The sequence below is a fragment of the Dicentrarchus labrax genome, unplaced genomic scaffold (genome assembly GCF_905237075.1).
Source record: "Dicentrarchus labrax unplaced genomic scaffold, dlabrax2021, whole genome shotgun sequence".
Taxonomy (NCBI): Eukaryota; Metazoa; Chordata; class Actinopteri; family Moronidae; genus Dicentrarchus; species Dicentrarchus labrax.
In genome coordinates, this window is record NW_026136701.1 from 26519961 (window position 1) to 26541663 (window position 21703).

The 21703-nt window shown below is 38.8% G+C and overlaps 3 protein-coding genes and 1 long non-coding RNA gene across 11 annotated transcripts in view; 2 read left to right on the plus strand and 2 right to left on the minus strand.

The window, feature by feature from the left end:
• The window catches only part of LOC127370657 (uncharacterized), a 47407-nt gene extending 40515 nt beyond the window's left edge, over nucleotides 1-6892 (minus strand). Inside the window, exons 1-4 of one of the 8 annotated variants that reach the window (XM_051412928.1) lie at nucleotides 6335-6890; nucleotides 4196-4504; nucleotides 4041-4079; nucleotides 3957-3980 (exon numbers count right to left, since the gene is read on the minus strand). In XM_051412928.1, the coding sequence (XP_051268888.1) occupies nucleotides 3957-3980; nucleotides 4041-4079; nucleotides 4196-4504; nucleotides 6335-6368 (406 nt within the window). In that variant the 5' untranslated portion in view covers nucleotides 6369-6890. Of the gene's footprint in view, nucleotides 1-3162; nucleotides 4080-4195; nucleotides 4505-6334 lie in introns of those variants that run through there. The other 7 variants (XM_051412941.1, XM_051412949.1, XM_051412966.1 and 4 more) reach the window with 7 other exon arrangements.
• LOC127370796 (uncharacterized) lies at nucleotides 5212-18056 on the plus strand. The gene is made up of 2 exons (XR_007886288.1): nucleotides 5212-5535; nucleotides 17874-18056. It is a non-coding gene; the product is annotated as an uncharacterized LOC127370796 (long non-coding RNA).
• LOC127370699 (P2X purinoceptor 7-like) lies at nucleotides 8053-10363 on the plus strand. Its single transcript, XM_051412980.1, has 4 exons — nucleotides 8053-8452; nucleotides 9043-9112; nucleotides 9201-9355; nucleotides 9871-10363. Exons 1-4 carry the CDS (start codon nucleotides 8331-8333, stop codon nucleotides 10028-10030), a joined length of 507 nt encoding a protein of 168 aa, XP_051268940.1. The 5' UTR covers nucleotides 8053-8330; the 3' UTR covers nucleotides 10031-10363.
• On the minus strand, nucleotides 9720-14627 carry LOC127370563 (uncharacterized). Its single transcript, XM_051412732.1, has 11 exons — nucleotides 14038-14627; nucleotides 12862-12985; nucleotides 12498-12729; nucleotides 12109-12385; nucleotides 11796-11970; nucleotides 11612-11688; nucleotides 11333-11513; nucleotides 10880-11128; nucleotides 10632-10803; nucleotides 10365-10513; nucleotides 9720-10193 (listed from the first exon to the last, which is right to left on the minus strand). Exons 1-11 carry the CDS (start codon nucleotides 14461-14463, stop codon nucleotides 10015-10017), a joined length of 2241 nt encoding a protein of 746 aa, XP_051268692.1. The 5' UTR covers nucleotides 14464-14627; the 3' UTR covers nucleotides 9720-10014.
• Nucleotides 18057-21703: the final 3647 nt, after the last annotated feature.

Sequence of the window (21703 nt, forward strand, 5' to 3'; positions counted from 1 at the left end):
GACAAGCTGTCTCAGGTCCAGCATTTTCAGTGTCCTGCATGCACACCCTCCATGTTGGCAGTTGCAGCGGATGGGAACCGCAAATTATATCCGTTCAAAAGCCGTGCTGTGGAGAAATATTTGCATACCCATTATATCTCCAGATACAGCTAGCTTCACAGACCGTCCAGTTTCTTTGCTCTGGACAGAGACAGCTGCAGCATCAGGACAGTCTAAAGGACACGATCTGCACAGTTTACATTTACAACATGTGTAACTGGAATATGAATGAAACAAAGTGTTTTACTTTTAAGAAGAGTTTTGGTCATTTTTAAATTGAGTAAGTGTGGTTTTATATAAATAACATGTTATTTCACAGAGGTTTTATGAAGATTTCCTGGATGTACAAGAGTTGAAAACCTGGTTCGTGTAACATCTATCAATATGAAAATGTTAAACCAGCATTAATGACTGTAAGCAACACAATACATTACTGTCTCACATTCAAACTTTATTATGTTGGAAGATAAATGACATCATAATACAGTATATAATATAAATGATAGAATATTCAGTATACAGTATTTTTAATAGGGTTCAAACATAATTGCAGCTTTTACAAATATCTGAAGGTTAACTTTGGCAATAATACTTTCAAGTTAAAAAATCAGACTATGAAATATGGATGAATTAATATAGCAGTATTTACCTGAGGAAAACGTCACAGAAAGCTGTAGTCCTGATTGTTGATGTTGTTCATTTCTCTGTGATTTCAGGTCAGACTCCCGCTCTAACATGTCTGCTGGTGAAGTTTTTGCTTTAGAAGCAGTTATTGAACTAATATTGACGGTAGAAATGCAGATAAACTCAGTAACAGTGAGGAGCTACCTGCCGGCAACGAAGGGGAGGGGCCAGAGCGTCATCTGCGTGATCGCGTCATAATGCTGACCAATCAGAGCAGACTGGGCTTTTCGTGAGGGGGGTCTTAAAGAGACAGGAGCTGAAACCGATCGATTCAGACAGAGGCTGAAAAGAGGTGCTATAGGCAGTATGAGAAAAATAATGTGTTTTTTGAAGATTAAAACATCTAAACCTATTGTAGGAGAGCCACAAAATACAATTATGAACCTGAAAAGGGGCATCATATGTCTCCTTTAATAAACTGTCCGTATTTGGGGACTTCATGGATTAGATTCCCTTTGTTAAAGGCACTGAGAACTATAATTCTAATAAAAAAATCTAAAATGATTAGCGGCAAGAGCATCATCATGTTGTCATGGCGACCATCATGAGCGTCCTCTGGATACCCTTGCACTTCCTCTGACTAACCACAGGGTGGTGGTGTTTCTCTCTGATGTTTAATGTCAGCACCAGCAGCAAACACAGAAATCCACCATATGATAAACTTTAGTTTCCAATCTGTCACACAGCCATGGTGGAAGAGCTTATTTATTGGTGTGACACCTATCTAACACCGTACAGAGACATGTAAGGTCACACAGGTCTCGTCTGGTGAGACAGTTGCAATATGTTGTCATTCTTCCAACAGTGTTTCATGGTGAAAATGATCAAAGTTTTAGAACAAACATAATTAAAAAAAATCCCTAAAATAATATTAAATGACTACATTTGAACAAACGATTATGGTAGAAAAGAAGAAAATATATTTGTTTACAAGATCTGTGATGAATATTAATGTCATTTACTGACTGAATGTTCAGTTTTCTAAACAGGAGGACAGAGGCCTCGTTAGAGTTTGAGACAGTGGACAATCTTACAGATCGTTTTTGCAGCAGATAAAGTTTATTAATATTGGAGGGGTACGTATGTGACTGAACAATATTAATATAGTTAATATTATAATATTAAATCAAACAGGGATGAATCCTGGAATAATACATTCATAAACGAGAAACATTCATGAAACTTCACATATTGCTGATGATCCCCAGTGACTTCACTTCTTCCCTTCCTGCTAATATTATGAAATTTGACTTTTTAATATTTAATAAGAGCTTTTTGAGTTGAAACCATCATACAACTCTCACCAATTGCTAATTTTTATTATTTATTAATAATTAACACAAAATTACACTAACATACACACTTTCAGAATTCATGAGATATCAGCAAACCAAATAGGAAAGAGTGTAATGAGAAAATAAAAGATAAGTGACCTAGATGGTTATGGTACATATAGGAACTCTTTACAGACGTTGTCTTTTGTTTGGTTTGTCTTTATATTTTGAATTATTAGAACTAAAACCAACTCCTTACCCTATATTACTTATATGGCTACCTCCATGCCAATTGGTCATTTGATTTCACTCATTAGAGTGTGTAAGTCAAGACTGCAGTAATAAAAAAGGAGTGTAAAGTGTTACAATATTACTGAACACAGACTCACATTTATCTGGTTTGGTTTGACAGTGTTATTCTATTTAAAGAAGATTTAAGAAAATATTTTCAGAATGCAATATTTAAGCAAATAAAATGTTAAATTCACAGAACTATGGACAACCTGAGAAAAGACAAAGAACTGCAGAGAGGGAGAGGAGTTCATGAGTGTGTACAGCAGCAGATATGAATCTGTTCTCAGTGGTTATTAGGACTCATAAAAAACTGTTGACAGCGAATCAACACTTCCTTTCCTGCAGCAGACGGGCTGTGTGGGTTTCCTCTCTGCAGCCTCCTCACCGTTAGCTGCACTTTTTCACATTAATAACACAATGACAGTTACAACCATCGACTCTGGTTAAAGAATCATTCCAGGAACTTCAGTTTGATTTCAGCTCTCAGTACTCACTGTGAAAGTTGTCTGAATATCATAATATTCAAACTGTTTTATTGATTCTGTCAAGGTGACAGTTTAATGACAGTTTCTCCAGCCTGACTCCAACTTGTAACATAATATAGCATAGCAAGGACATGTGGGAAAGGATAATAGTCCGCATACATTTTTAAAATCAATACAAAGACAATTTCTAATTTAAATTATGTCAAATAGTTTTAAAGTTTTCAAAGTTTTAAAAATATTTTTCTACAATGTATAACTTTTGTGAAGCATTCTGTGATTCTGTCTTTAAATGTGTTTTAAAAAATAATAAAAAAATAAAAATGAATATACATCTGGTTAAAGTATAATCAGTAACAAAACAAATCAATTTACTCGTTATCAAACTGTTAGAATTAAGTCGCATTTTATTGGTTTGTCAAAAATAAACACAACCATCATTTAGCCAACATTCAAACTTCAGTCCAACTGATCAAGCCACTGTATCATCATTTTATAGCAGTTGTAGCTTCAAAGCAGCTCGCTCTGCTGTTTGTTCATGTGTGGAAATAACAGTGTCATCAGCGTAGAGTTTTACATCCACACTGACACAATTATAAAAGGGCCTCAGCACTAAAGCCAATGACACTGATTGTGTTTCTAAATTTTTGCTATGAAGCCAAACTGAAATTCACAAATACAAAAACAGAAAATAAGAACATAGAAATTATAAACAGTAAATATCTAGCAGACAGATAATGATTCAGCTTTTCTATGATTATACGAGTCACAATTAAAAAAGTGGAAATAAACTAGAGCTAAACTAAACTAAGCTAATGCTAAAGTAGCACATAATTTACACTCACTAACTGCAAATATGTATGTGTATGTGTATGTATTTAGATTTTTTGGGGCACTTTATCAAACCTGTTTATAAAAAGATTGGTTTCCCAATTAAAATCTAAATTGATATTTCTGGCTGCTGATCAAAGTGATAAATGAGATGAATTGATGGGATTTAACGGAGAGAAAAGGAGAGCAGAAAACAGTCAGTCAGCATGTGTGCAGTTGGTGGACGGTCCCTTGTTTCTGAGGATCATCAGCAGAGAGAGTCCACAGCAGTACACCAGACTCTTCACTATCAGCACTGTGTACATCAGACAGAGCAGCTTCACCTGGTACTGAGACGGGGCAGAAGCTGGAGGCGCTGGAATAAGTGATGGTGGAGGTGATGTTGGAGACGATGGAATAAGTGATGGTGGCAGTGATGGTGGAAGTGACGGTGGAGGTGATGGTGAAGTTGTAGGTGGCGGAAGAGTAGAAACCTCTGAAACAGAAAAGGAGTCAAAAAGAAATGTCAGTCCTCTGCCCCTCTGCTCTCTTTGACAGCGTCTCCACATGAAGCTGAATCACTGCTGAACACAGTCACCAAGCCTTCATTACCTTGTTTTATTTGGGCCTCCACTGTCTCCCCCTCGTGATGGACGAAGCAGCGGTATTTATATGTGCTGCTCTCTCGCTGAGGGATCTGCAAGATGGTGGCTGTACATCCCGACTCTTTAAGCTTCAGCTGCTTTTTGTCAGCAGAGGTCACCTTCTCCAGAGGACCATTGTCCTTTTGTCTTTTCCAGGAGAACCGGACCAGAGGAGGAAACATGTCTGAGGCCACACACAGCAGGGAGCTCTTCCCCTCCAGGTGGGCTCTGGATGCTGCTGGGTACACGCTCACCACGGGCTTCACTATCTGCTCATCTGAAGTTTGACAGCAGCAACAAGCAGCACAGACACACATTCACACAGTCAACAGCAGCTTACAGCACTGCACTGCATTCAGTCTGATCCTGGAAACTACATGGACTCTGATCACTAAACTACTCATCAATACAGCACAAAGTTCAATTCTTCAATCTGCCTTCAAGAAAAGAAAAAGTATTTTATATATTATGGTTAATGTTATTTTTTATAGCAAAGGACAAATTGATCTTAACATCAAACCCAACAGCCGATGGATGATCACAATATATTAGATATATTATATATTTACCAATATTCTTCACTCTAACTGCCGGATATCTACGGATATGAGACTTTATTGATCCTTCATGGGAGAATATTTAACATAACGTCATAGAATAAAATAAATGTGGAAATCTTTAAATGTAAACTCAAAGTGAACTCTGTATCCTGGTTTTTAACTAGGAATGTTTTTTAGATATTATTCACCTCATTTTATTCTGTTATTTTATCATATTTCCTTGTAAATTTCATTGTTAATGTATTTGATCACTTTCTTTATTTGCTTTTTAATCAATCTTATTGATTTTCTTAATCTATTTGATCTAGTTTTAGTATAGCTTTAAACACTATTTTTATATCTGTAAGATCTTATTAACTGTATTTAATTTTATTTATTTTTATCTTTGTGTTTGTTTTGAAAATCTGATTGATTGAATAGTTTGTGAAAGTATAATATGTTCAATAATTTGATACATATTTACGCTATGTGTTATAATTATTATTATTTTTTTTTTTAAAGTATTTTTTGGGGCCTTTTATTGCGTTTATGATAGTGACAGCTGAAGACAGACAGGAAGGGGGGGCAGAGAGAGGGGATGACACGCAGCAAGGGGCTGCAGGTCTGATTCGAACCCTGGGCCGCTGCAGCAAGGACTTAATACATGGGTCGCCAGTTCTCTCTCTCTCTCTCTCTCTCTCTCTCTCTCTTTCACCCCAACTGGTCGAGACAGACGACCACCCACCTAGAGCCGAAGGATCTGTCCTAGGTTTCTGCCTTTTAACAGGCAGTTGTTCCTTGCCCTTGTCGCCAAGTGCTTGCTCAGCTGTTGGGTCTCTGTAAATAATGTTATAAAGAGTTCGGTCTAGACCTGCTCTATTTGAAAAGTGTCCTGAGATAAGTTCTGTTATGAATTGGCGCTATACAAATAAAATTGAATTGAAATTGAATTCTACCCACTGAGGTTCTGAATTACTGAGATGATCAAATACTGTATATCTGTAACATTGCCAATAATGCACAATGATCACTGACATCATTAAAATATATGTTGAGGTGTATTTGTTATAATTAAATCCAGTATCTGTTGGCCTTCAGCTATGAATATATGAATATGAATTTTCCTTTTAAAGACATTTATAACATCATATACAAAACAATTAGCAAAATCTTACCATTAAAACACTTTTTTCTTAAAGACACATACTGACAAATATTCAATACTTAATCATATATTATCTAGTTTCATTAAAACAGGAGATGCTTCTGAATTACTGAGATGATCAAATACTGTATATCTGTAACATTGCCAATATCGTACTTTTTCTATATAAATCAGTTTGATCTCATGCAGAAATAAAGAATAACTTCAGTTGTGCAGTGAGATTTAAACATCTTTTCAGGAATTATGAACCTTTTTTATGTAACAATAGCTGCATGGCTGCAAGAATTCTCTACTAATTATGAAAAAACTAACATGTAAAGCCTGAAGCAGCAGAAACTCATTAAAAACACATTTTCAACTTGTTCAATAAAACAACTGAAGGAAAATGAAGGTTTATTCTTACCTGTTACATACAGTTTAGTTCCAGAGCCAAACATCCAGTACCAACCTCCTCCCACAGTGAGAGAGACTAATACAAAAACCTGTCTGCTGTTGAATGTCTCTTTAGACACACTAGCAGTGTTGCTCTATGGATGGTAATGTCTGTCCGTCCACTACTTTAGTCCACATGGATTGGACCTGGACCAAAGGATGGATGGATGGACAAATAAAATCTTGTACAGACATTCTTGGTCCTGGCTCCTGGAAGTTGCTCCATGTCCTCCCTGATTCATATTCTTCATATACGTTTACAGTCTACCTATACTATTCATTCTATTGTACATATTGTTGTTTTGGTCTATTCTGTACATACAACATTTATTGTATCTCATCCTGGAAGAGGGATCCCTCCTCTGTTGCTCTTCAAGGTACAAAGTAAGTTATTCTGTCAGTATACAACCAAGGTTGCACAATGAAAAGAAAGTAGCAGGTGGGCTGGTCCTGCCGTTCTGGCTGGGTGGATCGTCTCTTTAATCCAAACCCCACACTTCCTTTGCTGATGACTGCAGTCTATTTCTGTCAGAGGTAATACGTGTTTGAGCAATAAAGCTGAAAACAGATTGAACCTAAACAGAGAAGTTTGAAGGAGCTAGCCTACCGACCGCAGCATCTGAATGTGCAGCCGTTCCCAAAGCAGTAGAAATAATCAGGAGTTTTCCACCTTGATTTTTCACCTGTTAAAGGGTTTTTGTGGAGTTTCTCTTTATCTGAATGGAGGCTGTGAGGATAGAGGGTGTCGTATGCTGTACAGATTGTAAAGCCCCTTAAGGCCAGTTGTGATTTGTGATATTGGTTCATTGGGTGAAGGGATGAGTCTTAAAGTGGAGATGAAACAGTCAAATATACATACATTATAATATATAAATGATAATAATATATAATAATATATAAATGATCTTATAAAAGTAAGCCACTGTTAAGAAAATTGATTTATTAATACCTCCATCATTGTTTTCATCAAGCCTGCTGTCACAAGAATGGTTGTTCATTAGGAACGCTAGCACTACCCTGCACTACAGACAAGCCAAACTAGCTGTTCATGCGTTAGCCTATGCACGGATGGTGCGCGGGCAATGACGGGCCGTGAGCGCGGCCTAGCTGCTCGCATTCAGCAAGTAGCTCCACTTGTGAAATGGACACATTGCATGGTCCATCGTGAAGCACTAGCTGCTAAAAAAATGCCGGTTCTCTTTGACTCCGTGCTGAACCAATCCGTGAAAATGATAAATCTCATCAAATCACAGCCGCTCAACTCTCGCTTGTTTGGGGTCTTCTGCCAGGAGATGGGGTCAGGGCACGAACAGCTGCTTCTGCACACTGAAGTTCGCTGTGTTACAGCGGTTGTATGAGCTGCAAGAGGAGGTGAAGTGGCAGGGACAGCTTATTGAGCTGAAGAGTGACAGTAGGCTGAAGGAAGTCTTTACCTCCTGCCCTCTTTCGTTATTCTGGGCAGCATTGATGCAGGAATACCCTCAACTCTGTGACGTCGCCTTGAAGATTCTCCTCCCTTTCGCGTCGACATATTTGTGTGAGGCAGGATTCTCAAAAATGACTGCACTCAAAACAAAGTACCGCAATCGTGCACAAATCGAGGATGATTTGAGGCTATGTTTATCAGACATTGCGCCAAGAATTGAGGATCTTTGCAAGGCAAAGCAGGCTCAGGTCTCACATTAAAGGAGTCATATTATACCCTATTTCAACAAGTTAATCTAGTTCCCTGCTGTCCTAATGTAATGTCTGTGACATGCTTTGGTCAAAATACCATAAGGATGAAGCACAATAGCAGTTCAATCACCCTGCCAAAACAGCCCTGTTCAGAACGGTAGGATTTGAGTGCCTGTCTCTTTAAATGCAAATGAGACACAGGCAATCCACCCACTTCTTCCGGGAGGTGTGCCGACGTCGGCACGCTTACGCTACCATGACAACAGTTGAACGTGAACCCTGGGAGAAAGATGGCAGCTGGAAGAAACTTTTCGGTCCAACCTTATATGTTTGAACCAGAGTCAGACCCTGAACAAGAAGGAGCTAGCGAAGAAGTTGTTCAATGTAGACTGCAACAAGACGTTTCTGAATGGTGAGTTATGAGCTTTTTTTTACTTTTTTCTTAAAAATGTGTATGTTTGTACGTCGGGTAAATACGGTCGCTGACTAAATACAGTCGACCGCTGGCCGCTGTTTGTGTAATTTACTGCTAATAAAAATCTAGATTTCTGTTAATTGAGTTAACATAAGTAACGTTAGCATGCTATTCCCGTTACACGAGTACATTTCACAAGTCCGCAATATCAGCTACGAGTGGGAATATAGCACTCGTTTTTTTATTCTCAGCTACGCCGTAATAACGTTACATCATTATTCTGTCCGACATCAAACGTTAATGTACTATCCACAGACACACTGTAGCCACTTTTCACGCGTGTGTGCTAATTTTACAACCTAGGTGTGAAACGAGGGATGTAGTGGGGGTTGGGGCGACTGTCTAACACCGCCGTATACCCCATAGTAATTCCTGTTTACCCGTATTTACTGTGTTTCAACATGATGCAATAATTCCAATTAATAACGTCACATCGTTGCATAAGCTGACCTGTCGTTATTGCTAACAACATATTCAAATAAAAAACTATAACTGATATCTTTTCCCTTTTTTTGCCTCTGGTTTAGGTGTACTTGTGAGAATTGCACAACAATGCCTACAGAGCCAGAGAATGTCTGCTGCAGGGAGATACCACAGGTAGTACATGGATGCTTGTTGAATGAAAATGTAACTATTCAGTCATATTATCTGTCATCAAACGTCACTTACCCTTTCATATTTACAGGTGATAAGAAGACTAAATCAGCTTCAAAACCCACCTTCCTGCATGGTAGACCACCCTGGCCTCGAACCAGTGTGTTTAAATGCATTCTCACTGCAGAAGGAACTAAATATCTACAGAGCAGACTATGGGCGTTTACGTCTGAGGGGAATAGAACAGTAAGGTTTTTTTGCATATAAATTCTGTGTAATTGTAATAAAAATATTCCAAAAACAATTCCATTTTCCCCTTTGTTAGATTGCTTACTTTTCTTGTAAGGCAGTTTGATAATTGTTAAAATGTTACATATCAAACACTAGAAAAGATTAATTTCTGCACAAAATCTAACTTGCAATAACATAATTTATTACATTTAAACCTAGGTCCAACACCAATTTGCTGCTAATAAATGGTTGTATTGGCATTTTGATATTGTGCAGGAATTTATCTTTCATACTTTTGGATACTCATCCCACTCCTAAGAACCTGTCTCTTAATGACCATAATGTTTATGTCCACATATCAAACACTGAAAGTACAAAAAACAGCTTATACATTTTTATTTTCATAAATACAAGTACAGCAAACAACTGTTCAAAAAATACGTATTACAAATATTTACAAAAAAATGTGGCTAATCATAAATTATGTCTAAATATAAATGTAAAACTAAATATATCTGTACTCTGTTCAGCCGTTACAGGTACTTGGCCTATAGGGGCTTTGTGAGCTGGTGTTGGGGCTTTCTGGGCCGAAGAGTTCGTGTGGCACTGCCCAGCTGTGTGGTGCTGCGTATACGGGCGGAGTTCCCCCGACGCTCAAGGCATCTACGTGGGGTTCAGACCGGCCCTTGACTGAACCTCGTCACGTAGCGGTCTATCACCTCCTTCTTGTCCGGCCTTTCAAACTGTGCAGTGAGATCCTCAGGAATGGAGATCTTCAACACCTCATCTGTGTATGGACCAGGGTCCAGAAAAACCTTCTCAAACACCAGGTCCAAGATTTCATCCACGTAATCTGCAACAAGAAAAAGTACAATATTGTGTTTATCTATAGTGTTTATTTATTATTTATTCAAAACACAGAAAAAGCCATAGACACTGGTTAATTTATATTTTATTTATTTAACAAATATTTTATAGTTTCATTTTTCAGTGTGATTTTCAATAAAAAAGGTTTAAAACTTACGGAAGGTTGGTTGCTCCTTCACTGGCTTTGCTGTGCATTCTCCTTTCTTCCACTTTGGAAAATGAAGCCTGAACAGCGGCTCACCAGCTGAGGTTGTTGCCTGTGGACGGTCTGCATTTTCATTGAAGTGCAGGGCTGCCAGGTATAGTCTTGGGAGGAAAAATAATAAAAGAAAGATTTACACATATAGCTCCATACCTGGCTTAATTTGGTGTGGCTGTATGTGCATACGAATAATTGTAATGATAAAAAAAAGCCCCTCTTTACCTGCACAGCATTCCAAGAAAAGGAAAGACTACATTCTTGGGCGCAAAGCGTAGGATGACGCTATGAAAAGACTCAAGCGATGAGGTTTGGTAATGAGGGCTCAGCTTCCCCACATCTTTGAGGACCCTCTTGTTGCTCAGCACTTTCTCCATCCTGCAGAAGGCTGGTGTTCCTGTGAAAAAGAAGAAAGTGTTTAATAATGTCATTACGTAGAGTGACACTGCCTAAACATGATAATGTGTACATACCTGTTGTCAACCATTTGCTCTTGTCCCTTGAAGTGCGGGTTGGATGCAAACACTGGGGGAAAACAGGATCTTCGTGGTTGTGGATGTCCCGGACGTGGTTCAGAATGGACATCCACTTTGCTGTTCTCTCTGGCACCGATGTAGAGGATGCAGCCGTCCAGTAGATGTGGTTTTTTATACTCTGAAGCCACTTCTTCAGTTTCTCACACTCCTTGTTCTGTGAGATCTTCGACAGTTTCTTGGACAGTCCTAATAATACAAAAAGCTTTAAAGTCTTTCACATATATTAATTACATCAATTAACATAGCAGAAATGATATAGCTTACAGTCTAAATTGAAATAATAATAGGCTACACATCAATAACTGTCAGTGTAACAATAAAGGAACTACACTTATCATAAATAAACTTTTTTCCTCTCTCAATATTGACAAATAAGACACGGAATAATACCTTTTTCCATGTGCCATACATCGTAGTAATGCGTGACATCGGCCTCCCTCAGGAACTTCTGGATTTGGGGGTGACGGTCCGTCACAATACTATCTATAGTAACACCCCGTTCCTCCAACAGAGCAAGGCTCCTCTTCAGGCCCTCTTTCTCCATGTGGTAGCTTCCACCAACCTCATTACTCTATTATTTAAGAAAGCAGATAAAAATTTATTATTTCAGCTGATAAGAGCTACACTGTAACAGATTACAACAGAGATTATTTATGGTCTGTCACTCACTTGAACCAGCTGTAAATCAATAACAGTGTTGCTCCTCATGTCCATCATTGTGTAGCTGCCAAACTTGGCACAATGTCCTTCAAAAGTAAAGTAATTATTTTTTATATATACATTACATAGTATTTATCAGTGTGTTTTATTTATATATATATAAAAAAGATTATTATGACAGAGTATTACATACCTGGTGAGTCTGCTCTGTCACCACCGAGGACGACATTCTGCAGCTGACTGAGCTGCTCTAACATTGCAGTCTGTGCCGTCTTCCACCTGTGTACAATCGCGGGCTCTATGTACATCCGAGCATGCCTTCGAAATGAGTCATATTGAAACATCTTCAACTGCATTGCCCGGAAGATCTGTGGGAGAAAGAAACAGACAGGACAGGCACCCACACGTTAATCACTTTTTCAGAAATACACATTGTGTATATAAATTTAGCTACATCATATGCTATATTCCATTACTTTATTCATAGTTTAGTGTAAATACAATACCTTTTCAAGCTTAAAGAAAGAGGCACCAGTGGCATACACTGCAGTGGAGAGCTGCAGGTTCCCAGCAGGAGTGCTCCCAACAAGAGGCTGGCTGTTCCACTTTCTGTAGAACTCACAATGCGGGCACCGTTGTTCTACAGAGAGAAACGTGCCCAATCTTCTTTTCTGCATGTCACATTCCCGCTGACACACAGGGCACACCTGAAACAGCTCCATTAGGCAGTTCTCATACACAATATAAGTTGGAGTCTTATGGACAGGCGTAGAAGATTCCATTCTGCAATAAAAACAAAACATTGACAGAAAATGAGTCAAAGATCGTCCTAGTAGAGCTACAATAAGTAGAGGAATGTAACACAAATGATTAGTTAAATGTTTAGGTAACTCACGTCACATCTGCTGACTCAGTCAAGGTTGTGGCAGAGTCTGCAGGGTCATAAGTTGAATCGTGTGGCTCTTCTACGTCAACAGAACTGCCTTCTAAAGGGTTCTCCTCTTCCTCCTCCTCCAGTTCCAAGCGACGTCTCTTACTTGGTCTCTTTATAGGTGTTGATGTAAGAAACGGCAGAAGAGCTGAGGTGCCAACACCAACATCAGTGCAGGAAACAGTTTTCTGTGTGCCTTAAAAACAGACAGATGATGTTATTGTTTATGCAGAATTATGAAATGTTAAGCAAACATATTGTTACTCATTAACAGAACACAAACAGAAGAAATCACATCAACGAATGAAGTAACTTTTGGTCAACTAACCTGTACTTCTGAAATGAGGTTGGAGAGTCTTCATTGAAAGCTGTGTTCCAAATGAGCGTGTTGTTGGTGGGTCTGTCTGGCATGCCACATGATGTACCCTATCCAGCAGTCCAGATGTGCTTGCCTAAACACAAAGAGCAGTAATATTTATACTCAAAAAATACAGTAAAAGCAAATAACTGTCTCTTGGTTGATCTATTTGTTTCTTGTGATTTTATCCGCAGATTAACAATGACTGTCAGATGCTAGCTAACTAGCTTTTCACATTGAACAATAAGGTCCTGTTATTGTGCCCAGCTAGTTCAGTTTAAAACAGACACTGTACTGTAGCTCTCCAAAGTGTGTTGTGCGACAGTAATCATCAACCATGATGAACACAGTGCGCCATATATGACGTTAGTTCTAGCCTCGATGCAAGTTCTTAGTAGTCAGTAATACCTGGAACTGTCTCAGTCTTACTGGAGATATCACATTATAGTACCCGCCATTCTGAATTAGCTCGGACCTTGTTTATATTCTGGTTTTTGTGTCGGGGCGGGCGACAATACACATCCTTAGAACCGACCGCACTACATCGTAACGTAACATAGTTACTTACTTAACTATTCCCTGTCTAACATGTCTAGTGCAGCTTAACAAAGGAAACAGCTGGTAAGGCATGCCGATGAAATTACTTTTTGCATTGCTGCAGTTTGTTCGGTCGGAGGTTAACGTTACCTCTCTGCTTATTCTAGCAGCGACACACACAAACATAGTAACAGTTACTTACTGAAAAGCATGCACATTTACCAAAATACAGACAAAATAAAGCTAGTTGTGGCTTAAACCACGAAGCTCACAACAGTAACTTCAAGTCCCCCCTGCACAAAGCTAACGGCGGCCGTGGCCGTGGCCGCGGCGGCCGCGGTGGGGGAGGGGGGAGGGGGGGATTTTACCGGTAATTAATGGCATATACTTTGTGTAAATCTCTATAAAAAATTTGCAGCAGGGAAAAATATGGAGACATCTGCACCAGCTGGCTTAAATTAACGTCACCATATAAGTTTCATGTTGCACACATCTAACAAACAATAACTATGTTAGCTTCACTGCAGCTCCAGCAGCTCAGAGCTGTTAGCATTAGCTAACATTACACCAACAATGAAAAACAAAGCATAAATTCTTAAAAATACTTACAGTTTCTGTGTCTGTCGTCTTGCAACGGATAGTTGGTACTGCTCCCTCTATCAGCAACAGTTTTTGGGCCAGTCCCTTATTGTACTGACCGAGGTTCTTAAAACAGTCACTGGTGAAGTGGTTAGCACAAACCAACAGCTTTTTGCCAACTCTAGCCGGAACATTTCCATTGTAAATAAAATTAATCCACTGGACTCGTATCTCTTCTGAGACGGGGATAGTGTGTACAGCTTTGTGCTGTTCTGTGCAGCCCAGCACAGAACATTTGTGTTGCCTTCCCTGATGCATGTCTGCTCGCTCTCTCGCTCGTAGGGACAATGGCGGAGCACGGATAGACAAGGCGGAGTAAGCTGAGGTGGGTGGCAACAGGCAGGTGAAAGGTTGGAATATGCTAATGAGTGCAGCAGGTTTCGTCACAAACTGCATACCTCTGAGAGTTCGTGTCTTCTCTCCTGTATTCTGACTGAGGCAGCCCACAAAAACATGACTGAGTCATTTTTTTTCAAACTTTGCCTGCTGATAGGCCCTCCAGTTTCCCAAATGTACATAATAAAATGATTAAAAAGTTGGTTTTGCATAATATGTCCCCTTTAACATCGCCTACCTGCAAGCTTCTGTAAAAAATGCAGATGATAGGCCTACTATTAGGCCTAGTAATAATAACAATAATAAAGCATAAATTCATATCAGAGGTCTGGTGCCAATTCCCAATTATAGCAATAGCCTAGTAATGATAATAGGACTACTACTACTCAAAATAATAATAATAATAATAATAATAATAATGCCTGCAAGGTCACATTAGAAGTCTGGTGCTACTGCCAATTATAACAATAGCCTAGTAATGATAATAGGCCTACCTACCACTACTGATAATAATAATAATAATTAGAGAGGCAACTGCAATGAACCAGCTTTGGGGGGGCCCAGCTTGCAAAAGGTTGAGAACCCCTGCTCTAAACAACTCAAAGTGTTTCTGTGCCAATGTTACATGTTACACAAAGTGATAAACATTTCCATATGCTACTGGAATTCTGTGAGCCATTACATGGACTTGTCTCTGTACTTGTATTATTAGATCTTAGTGCTGCATTTGACACCATTGACCATAATATTCTTTTACAGAGACTTGAGCATCAAATTGGCATTAAAGGAACCGCACTAAGCTGGTTTAAGTCATATTTATCAGATCGCTCGCAGTTTGTACATGTTAATGATGAATCTTCAATAAATACTACAGTTAGTCATGGAGTTCCACAAGGTTCTGTACTTGGACCAATTCTATTTACTTTATATATGCTCCCTTTAGGCAACATTATTAGGAATTACTCCATTAACTTTCAATGTTATGCAGATGATACGCAGTTATATCTATCAATCAAGCCCAAATTAATCAATTATCTAAATTACAAACATGTCTTAAGGACATACAATCCTGGATGAGCTGCAATTTTCTGATGTTAAACTCAGAAAAAAACTAAATTCTTGTTCTTGGCCCCAAAAACCTTAGAGACTCACTGTCTAAAGATATAGTTACTCTAGATGGCATTAACTTGGCCTCTAGCACCACTGTCAGGAATCTTGGAGTTATCTTTGATCAGGATTTCATCATGGTCTTACTTGGCTGATCGAACTTTCTGTGTCAGCCTAGGTGACTCTGTATCCTCCTCTGCTCCTCTCTCGTGTGGGGTCCCACAGGGCTCAGTTCTTGGCCCTCTCCTTTTCTCTCTCTATTTGCTCCCACTTGGTTCCATACTTAGGAAGCACGGCTTTTCATTCCACTGTTATGCAGACGACAGTCAGATTTATGTGCCTCTTAAAAAGAAAAATGAATACTCTGTCAGACTGCTACTTAAGTGCCTTGACGACATAAAGGCCTGGATGACTCTGAACTTTTTAAATTTCAATGATAAAAAGACAGAAGTGATGGTTTTTGGTGGCACCACAGGGATCCCCCCTGTAGATCTGGGTTCCTTGGCCCAGTATATTAAACCTAGCATCACAAACCTAGGGGTTAAGGTGGACCCTGAGCTTAAGTTTGACAGTCAGATCAAGGCTGTTGTCAAATCAAGCTTTTTCCATTTGAGGCAGCTGGCCAAAATAAAGCCAATTCTATCAAGGCAGCACTTTGAGACGGTAATCCACGCCTTTGTTACCACTCGGCTGGATTACTGTAATGCACTATTTGTGGGGGTTAGTGGGTCCTCCATCGCCCGTCTTCAGATGGTACAGAATGCTGCTGCACGTCTTTTAACTGGCACACGTAAACATGAGCACATTTCCCCCATTTTAGCCTCACTCCACTGGCTGCCAATTCAATTTAGGATCCATTTTAAAATTCTTTTATTTGCTTTTAAATCCCTAAATGGTCTTGCCCCGCCCTACCTATCTGAGCTTCTACACCCCTATATACCCGTCCGCCCCCTCAGGTCAGATGATCAGCTGCTCCTGAGTGTGCCTAAAACTAAGCGGAAGCTCAGAGGGGACCGTGCCTTTGCTGTGTCTGCTCCTAAATTATGGAATGATCTGCCTCTGCACATTAAACAGGCCTCTTCTCTGTCTGTTTTTAAAACCGGTCTTAAAACCCATCTCTTCTCTGTGGCCTTTGACACCTAGTAAGATGTCGACTTTATTTACTTGATTTATTTTTTGTATTTGTTATTTTTACTTTTTGATTGCTTGTTATTGCATGGTTATTATTTTCATTTATGTCTTTTCATTTTTATTGTTGTATTATATGTTATTTTGCGCCTCATGTGAGCTGTTATGTCTTTTATTTATGATGTCTTATTTATTCTCCTGTACAGCACTTTGGTCAACTTTGGTTGTTTTAAAGTGCTTAACAAATAAAGTTGGATTGGATTGGATTGGATTTAACTCCCACATAAAGCAAACCTCTAGGACTGCCTTCTTTCATTTACGTAATATTATAAAGATTAGACACATCCTATCACAGACAGATGCAGAAAAACTAATCCATGCATTTGTTACTTCAAGGCTGGATTACTGCAACTCTTTATTATCAGGTTGCCCCAGTAAGTCCATTAAAACGCTCCAATTAATTCAGAACGCTGCAGCACGAGTACTGACAGGAACTAGAAAAAGAGATCACATCTCTCCTGTACTAGCTTCTCTGCATTGGCTCCTTGTAAAATGTAGAATAGAATTTAAAATCCTCCTCCTCACCTATAAAGCTCTTCATGGTCAGGCCCCTTCATATCTTAAAGAGCTCATAGTACCCTATTACCCCTCTAGAACACTACGTTCTCTGAATGCAGGGCTACTTGTGGTTCCTATAGTCTCTAAAAGTAGAACAGGAGCCAGAGCCTTCAGTTACCAAGCTCCTCTCCTGTGGAACCAGCTTCCATTTGTGGTTCGGGAGGCAGACACCCTCACCACATTCAAGAGTAGGCTTAAGACATTCCTCTTTGATAAAGCTTATAGTTAGGGCTGGATCAGGTGAGTCCTGAACCATCCCTTAGTTATGCTGCTATAGGCCTAGACTATCGGGGGATTTCCCATGGTGCACTTAGCTCCTCCCTTCCTCTCTCTTTCTGCACTCATTCATGTCCCATTAATGCATGTTACTAACTTCACTTCTTCCCCGGAGTTCTTGTGCTTTCTCGTCTCGCAGGTTCTTATTGATCCTGGTGGAGCCTCCTGCCATGGTCCTGCTAGATTGCCATTGCCAATACTGTTGTTACTGTGCACCTGTCTGTCTGTCTCTCGCTCTCTCTCTCTCTCTGCCTCTCTCTCTCTCTCTCTCTCTCTCTCTCTCTCACCCCAACTGGTTGAGACAGACGACCACCCACCTAGAGCCGGAGGATCTGTCCTAGGTTTCTGCCTTTTAACAGGCAGTTTTTCCTTGCCCTTGTCGCCAAGTGCTTGCTCATGGTGGTACTGTTGGGTCTCTGTAATTAATGTTTTAAAGAGTTCGGTCTAGACCTGCTCTATTTGAAAAGTGTCCTGAGATAACTTCTGTTATGAATTGGCGCTATACAAATAAAATTGAATTGAATTGAATTGAATTGAATTGAACTCTTTCACATTGTTATTTGATGCATAACAATCTATCAAATGACTAAAAATATTGATTATAACCAAGCATTTCATACCTCTGCCACAGTGAACAGTCCTGGTAAGATGATCTTGAACTTCGTCTCTGACGGCCTCCTGTATGCAAAGGTTCTGGCCATCTTCTTATCATTGTGTCTCTTCTTGATCTCAGATAACAATGCCATGGTCTCTGAACTGCAACCTTTACAGTGCTACATTCAAATCTGGAATAAACAACAACAAAGGGATATTAGGAAAGGAAACTTAAGCCAAGTGTAGATTTAGTTTAGTTTAGATGATTTAGTTTATTTAATTGCCAATATACATGTTTGATATGGATATGAGGAACACAAGTTCATCTTAACAGTTAAAAAGAATGAATCTATTAAAATGTTTGATATGTTATTAAGATGCATAAATAGATTTAAAAGGTTAAAAACATAAATATCTGGTTTCAGAAATCTCATGATTTTATTTCTATGCTGTGAGATGGAAGTACATGATTGATTGATTGTTGTTCATTGGAACTGACCTATCTTATGTGGGGTGATGTGTACCTATTCATTTACATAATGATTAGAGTATTTATATCCTTTACAATTGGTTATATATTTGATTTGACATTTGAATGGAGATAAGTTGATCGTATTTAAACAGAAATGAGACAATAGTAACTAATGCATTCTGTACTGTATGCATAGATTGGTTTTTTAGAGAGGGATAGATCATCTGAATCTGACCCTGGCGGTCAGTGGCGAGCCAACCGCAGAAGTCAGTGAACGGACCAAGAGACCAAGAACCATCATCATCCTGTGCCTTCATTTGAAATACAGATAAGAACCCACGTAAACCTACCGGGTAGTGAAAAGAACACACACACACACACAAACACACACACACACACACACTCCAAGAACTTTCATGGACTGTTTTTGTTTGAGGTTATTTATTTTGGGGCCCTTTTATTGTGCGCCTGTGCACTCAGGAAGCCGGCTTAGGTAGGCAGGGAATGTAAATAACTGTCTTTAATTTTGTATAATATATTCCTCAAACTTACCTGTTTTGTGTTGTCTGTTCTCTGCTGACCTTTTACTACTTCAGGTTCCGTAGTCGTACCTAGAGTTTTCTGATATTAGCCCAGCTTTAATTCAGAGCTAATTAAATGATCAGTTACACTTACCTGAGATCCGGGTTACACAAGAAGAGTGGATGGCCTCCTTTGGTGGGATTTTTCCAGAAAAACATTGTTGCTAATTAACAGTCAAATGAACGCTGAAATAAACTTTTTGATTTCCTTTCCTCTGTGAGTTGAACTGTTTCTGAATGAGAGATTGTTGAGCTAAACTCACAACCGTTATATGCTAACGGCTAGCGGCGTTAACTGAGCTGGTGTTGCATGTGAAATTGTAAACGCTGGATTTTCTGTCATTTGCTGGTTGTAAGATCAGAATCAGAATCACTTTTATTGGCCAGGTATGTGCACACATACAATGAATGTGACTCTGGTTTTACGTTGCTCTCAGTGTACAAACACAGACTGAGCATAAAGAAACAGAACAACAGGCTCAACACAATACACACAGACTAATATGTACAGTTCTACAAATATAAACAACAATAACAGCTGTACACAGTCGACAATAGTGCAATGGTTCAGAGTGCAAAGGATGCTGGAATCAATACTTTCCGTGCAGGTTTCTTAATGTACATGAGGTTGGTGGATATGACAGTATATACAGTATGTACAGCAGGTCCATGTGTTACAGTGATAGTATTTATGTTTATGTTTTTAAAAAGAAACTGAATTTCAACAATAGAAGAATAAATAATAAATAGTCTCCAGGTTCAGTGGATGTTAGAGTCCTGGGGTTATTGTACAGGGCAGTTAACTGTTGATCAGAGTGATGGATTGTGGGTAGAAACTGAAACCTATTAAACAATAATAACCCTTTATTATTTAACGTCAGTTCATGTTATGGAGGGGCCTATAATATATCTAATACTCCCACCTTATATTTCTCAGGGACATTTGTAAAGATTAGATCTATTCAGCAGCTGTTTCCATTATTTGTATTAATTATTGTTAGTTAACGTTTGCTCTGCTTGTAACAGTCAGTCAGATGCTTTTCCTTTCACACACCTTTATATATTAGAGTTGGAAGCCTGGTTGTTTGTTGTGTTACAGTTCAGTATTGTCTAAAGTGTGTTTATAGTGTTACACTTTACATCCATGTTAAAGTGCACATCATTAATGTTAATACATTCCCATATGTTATATTATTCTGCAGTTTACTGCTTCTTTACATTCTGTTAATCAGCATTTCACTGTAATGACAATAACATTCAATCTAATCTCATTTACATATCAGAAGAAATTGCACTGTATATCATTCATGTACAGTACAGTGAAAGTAATGCATCTCTTAGGTTTTTCATTTTTATTATCTAATTTTATTTCTTTTATTATTAGACTATAACACCCAACTCTTCCTGTTACAGTGGCTGCTGCTGAAAGAAGATTCTCCGAGCTCAAACTCATTAAACCTTACCTGAGATCTGCTATGATGCAAGAACTCAGTGGACGTTCCATCATTAGCATCAATCATGTGGTTTCAGATCAGTTGTCATATGATTGAAGACTAGGAGAGTACAAGTGTAGCAGGTGATGTGAGGATGACTAGGTGGTGGTGTAGTTTAATTTATTTTATCACTTGTTTACAGTTTTTATTTTGTACATAGTTAAATTTTATACTTTGTGTGGGCTATTTCTATTTTTTGTATTATTTATTTCTAATTTATTATTTTCTTGTTAACTGTGCTGATTGAGCAACTTGTTTCTCTAAAAATAAAATAAAATGTCAAAGACTATTCAGACTATTCAGTTTCCTGCGTGAGTATATGTATGTATATAACTGGCAGTGGAATTTATTGCGATGCAAAAATCTTGCCTAGGGCACCAAATTGGTTAGAGCCAGTGAATCTGTTCATTCTTTGTGTTTATTCAGATATTAAGCTACACTTTGGCGCCGCTTTGAGTAAGAAGCACTCGTGTTTTCTTCTGAAATATTGGCTGTAATTTTGGCGAGCTTGCTGTGTAGCGGTGGAGCATTGATTCTGTGGAAATAGTGCAGGATGAAGCTTTAGCTTTCTGTTGAGCAAATATTTCATTTGATCATTTCTTTTTGAACACAGAGTCCCAGGGGGTGTAGAGAGATTCCTGCAGGCGCAACCCGGTCTCACTCCCAAGTGGTCAAATCCTGCAGCTCGGTCAGTGGCCCTCCGCTTCAAAATGTGACGCTGTAGGTATCCAGCAGCAGAACAAAGAGGAGGATCTGAATCTTTATCTCAAACATCTTCTTTGGAATTTGTTCTTCTATTATACAAAATGACTTTTACTTTTCATCTGTTTCTGTTTAGTTTGTACTTTTATTGTTTTCTCTTGATTTGATTTCATCATTGTGCTTCTGTTTGTATCCTTTCTCCTCACTGTGTGGAACAACAATAAACCTGCTGAAATATCTGATCAAAATATCAATCAATAGAATATGAAATCAATCCTGACAGCAGGAAAGAAAATCAGTCCCTCAGTTCAGTATGTTTGTGACTCTGG

What these genes read in the sequence shown, in the direction of transcription:
- LOC127370563 (XM_051412732.1), bottom strand. Translation starts at nt 14,463, where the DNA reads ATGCAGTTTGTGACGAAACCTGCTGCACTCATTAGCATATTCCAACCT. An exon ending in TGACAGAGCAGACTCACCAG is followed by an intron (nt 11,689 to 11,795) that starts GTATGTAATACT and finishes TTACTTTTGAAG; the next exon opens with GACATTGTGCCAAGTTTGGC. An exon ending in GAAGGAGCAACCAACCTTCC is followed by an intron (nt 10,194 to 10,364) that starts GTAAGTTTTAAA and finishes TTCTTGTTGCAG; the next exon opens with ATTACGTGGATGAAATCTTG.
- LOC127370699 (XM_051412980.1), top strand. Translation starts at nt 8,331, where the DNA reads ATGGCAGCTGGAAGAAACTTTTCGGTCCAACCTTATATGTTTGAACCA. An exon ending in GCTGCAGGGAGATACCACAG is followed by an intron (nt 9,113 to 9,200) that starts GTAGTACATGGA and finishes TCATATTTACAG; the next exon opens with GTGATAAGAAGACTAAATCA. An exon ending in CGTCTGAGGGGAATAGAACA is followed by an intron (nt 9,356 to 9,870) that starts GTAAGGTTTTTT and finishes TACTCTGTTCAG; the next exon opens with CCGTTACAGGTACTTGGCCT.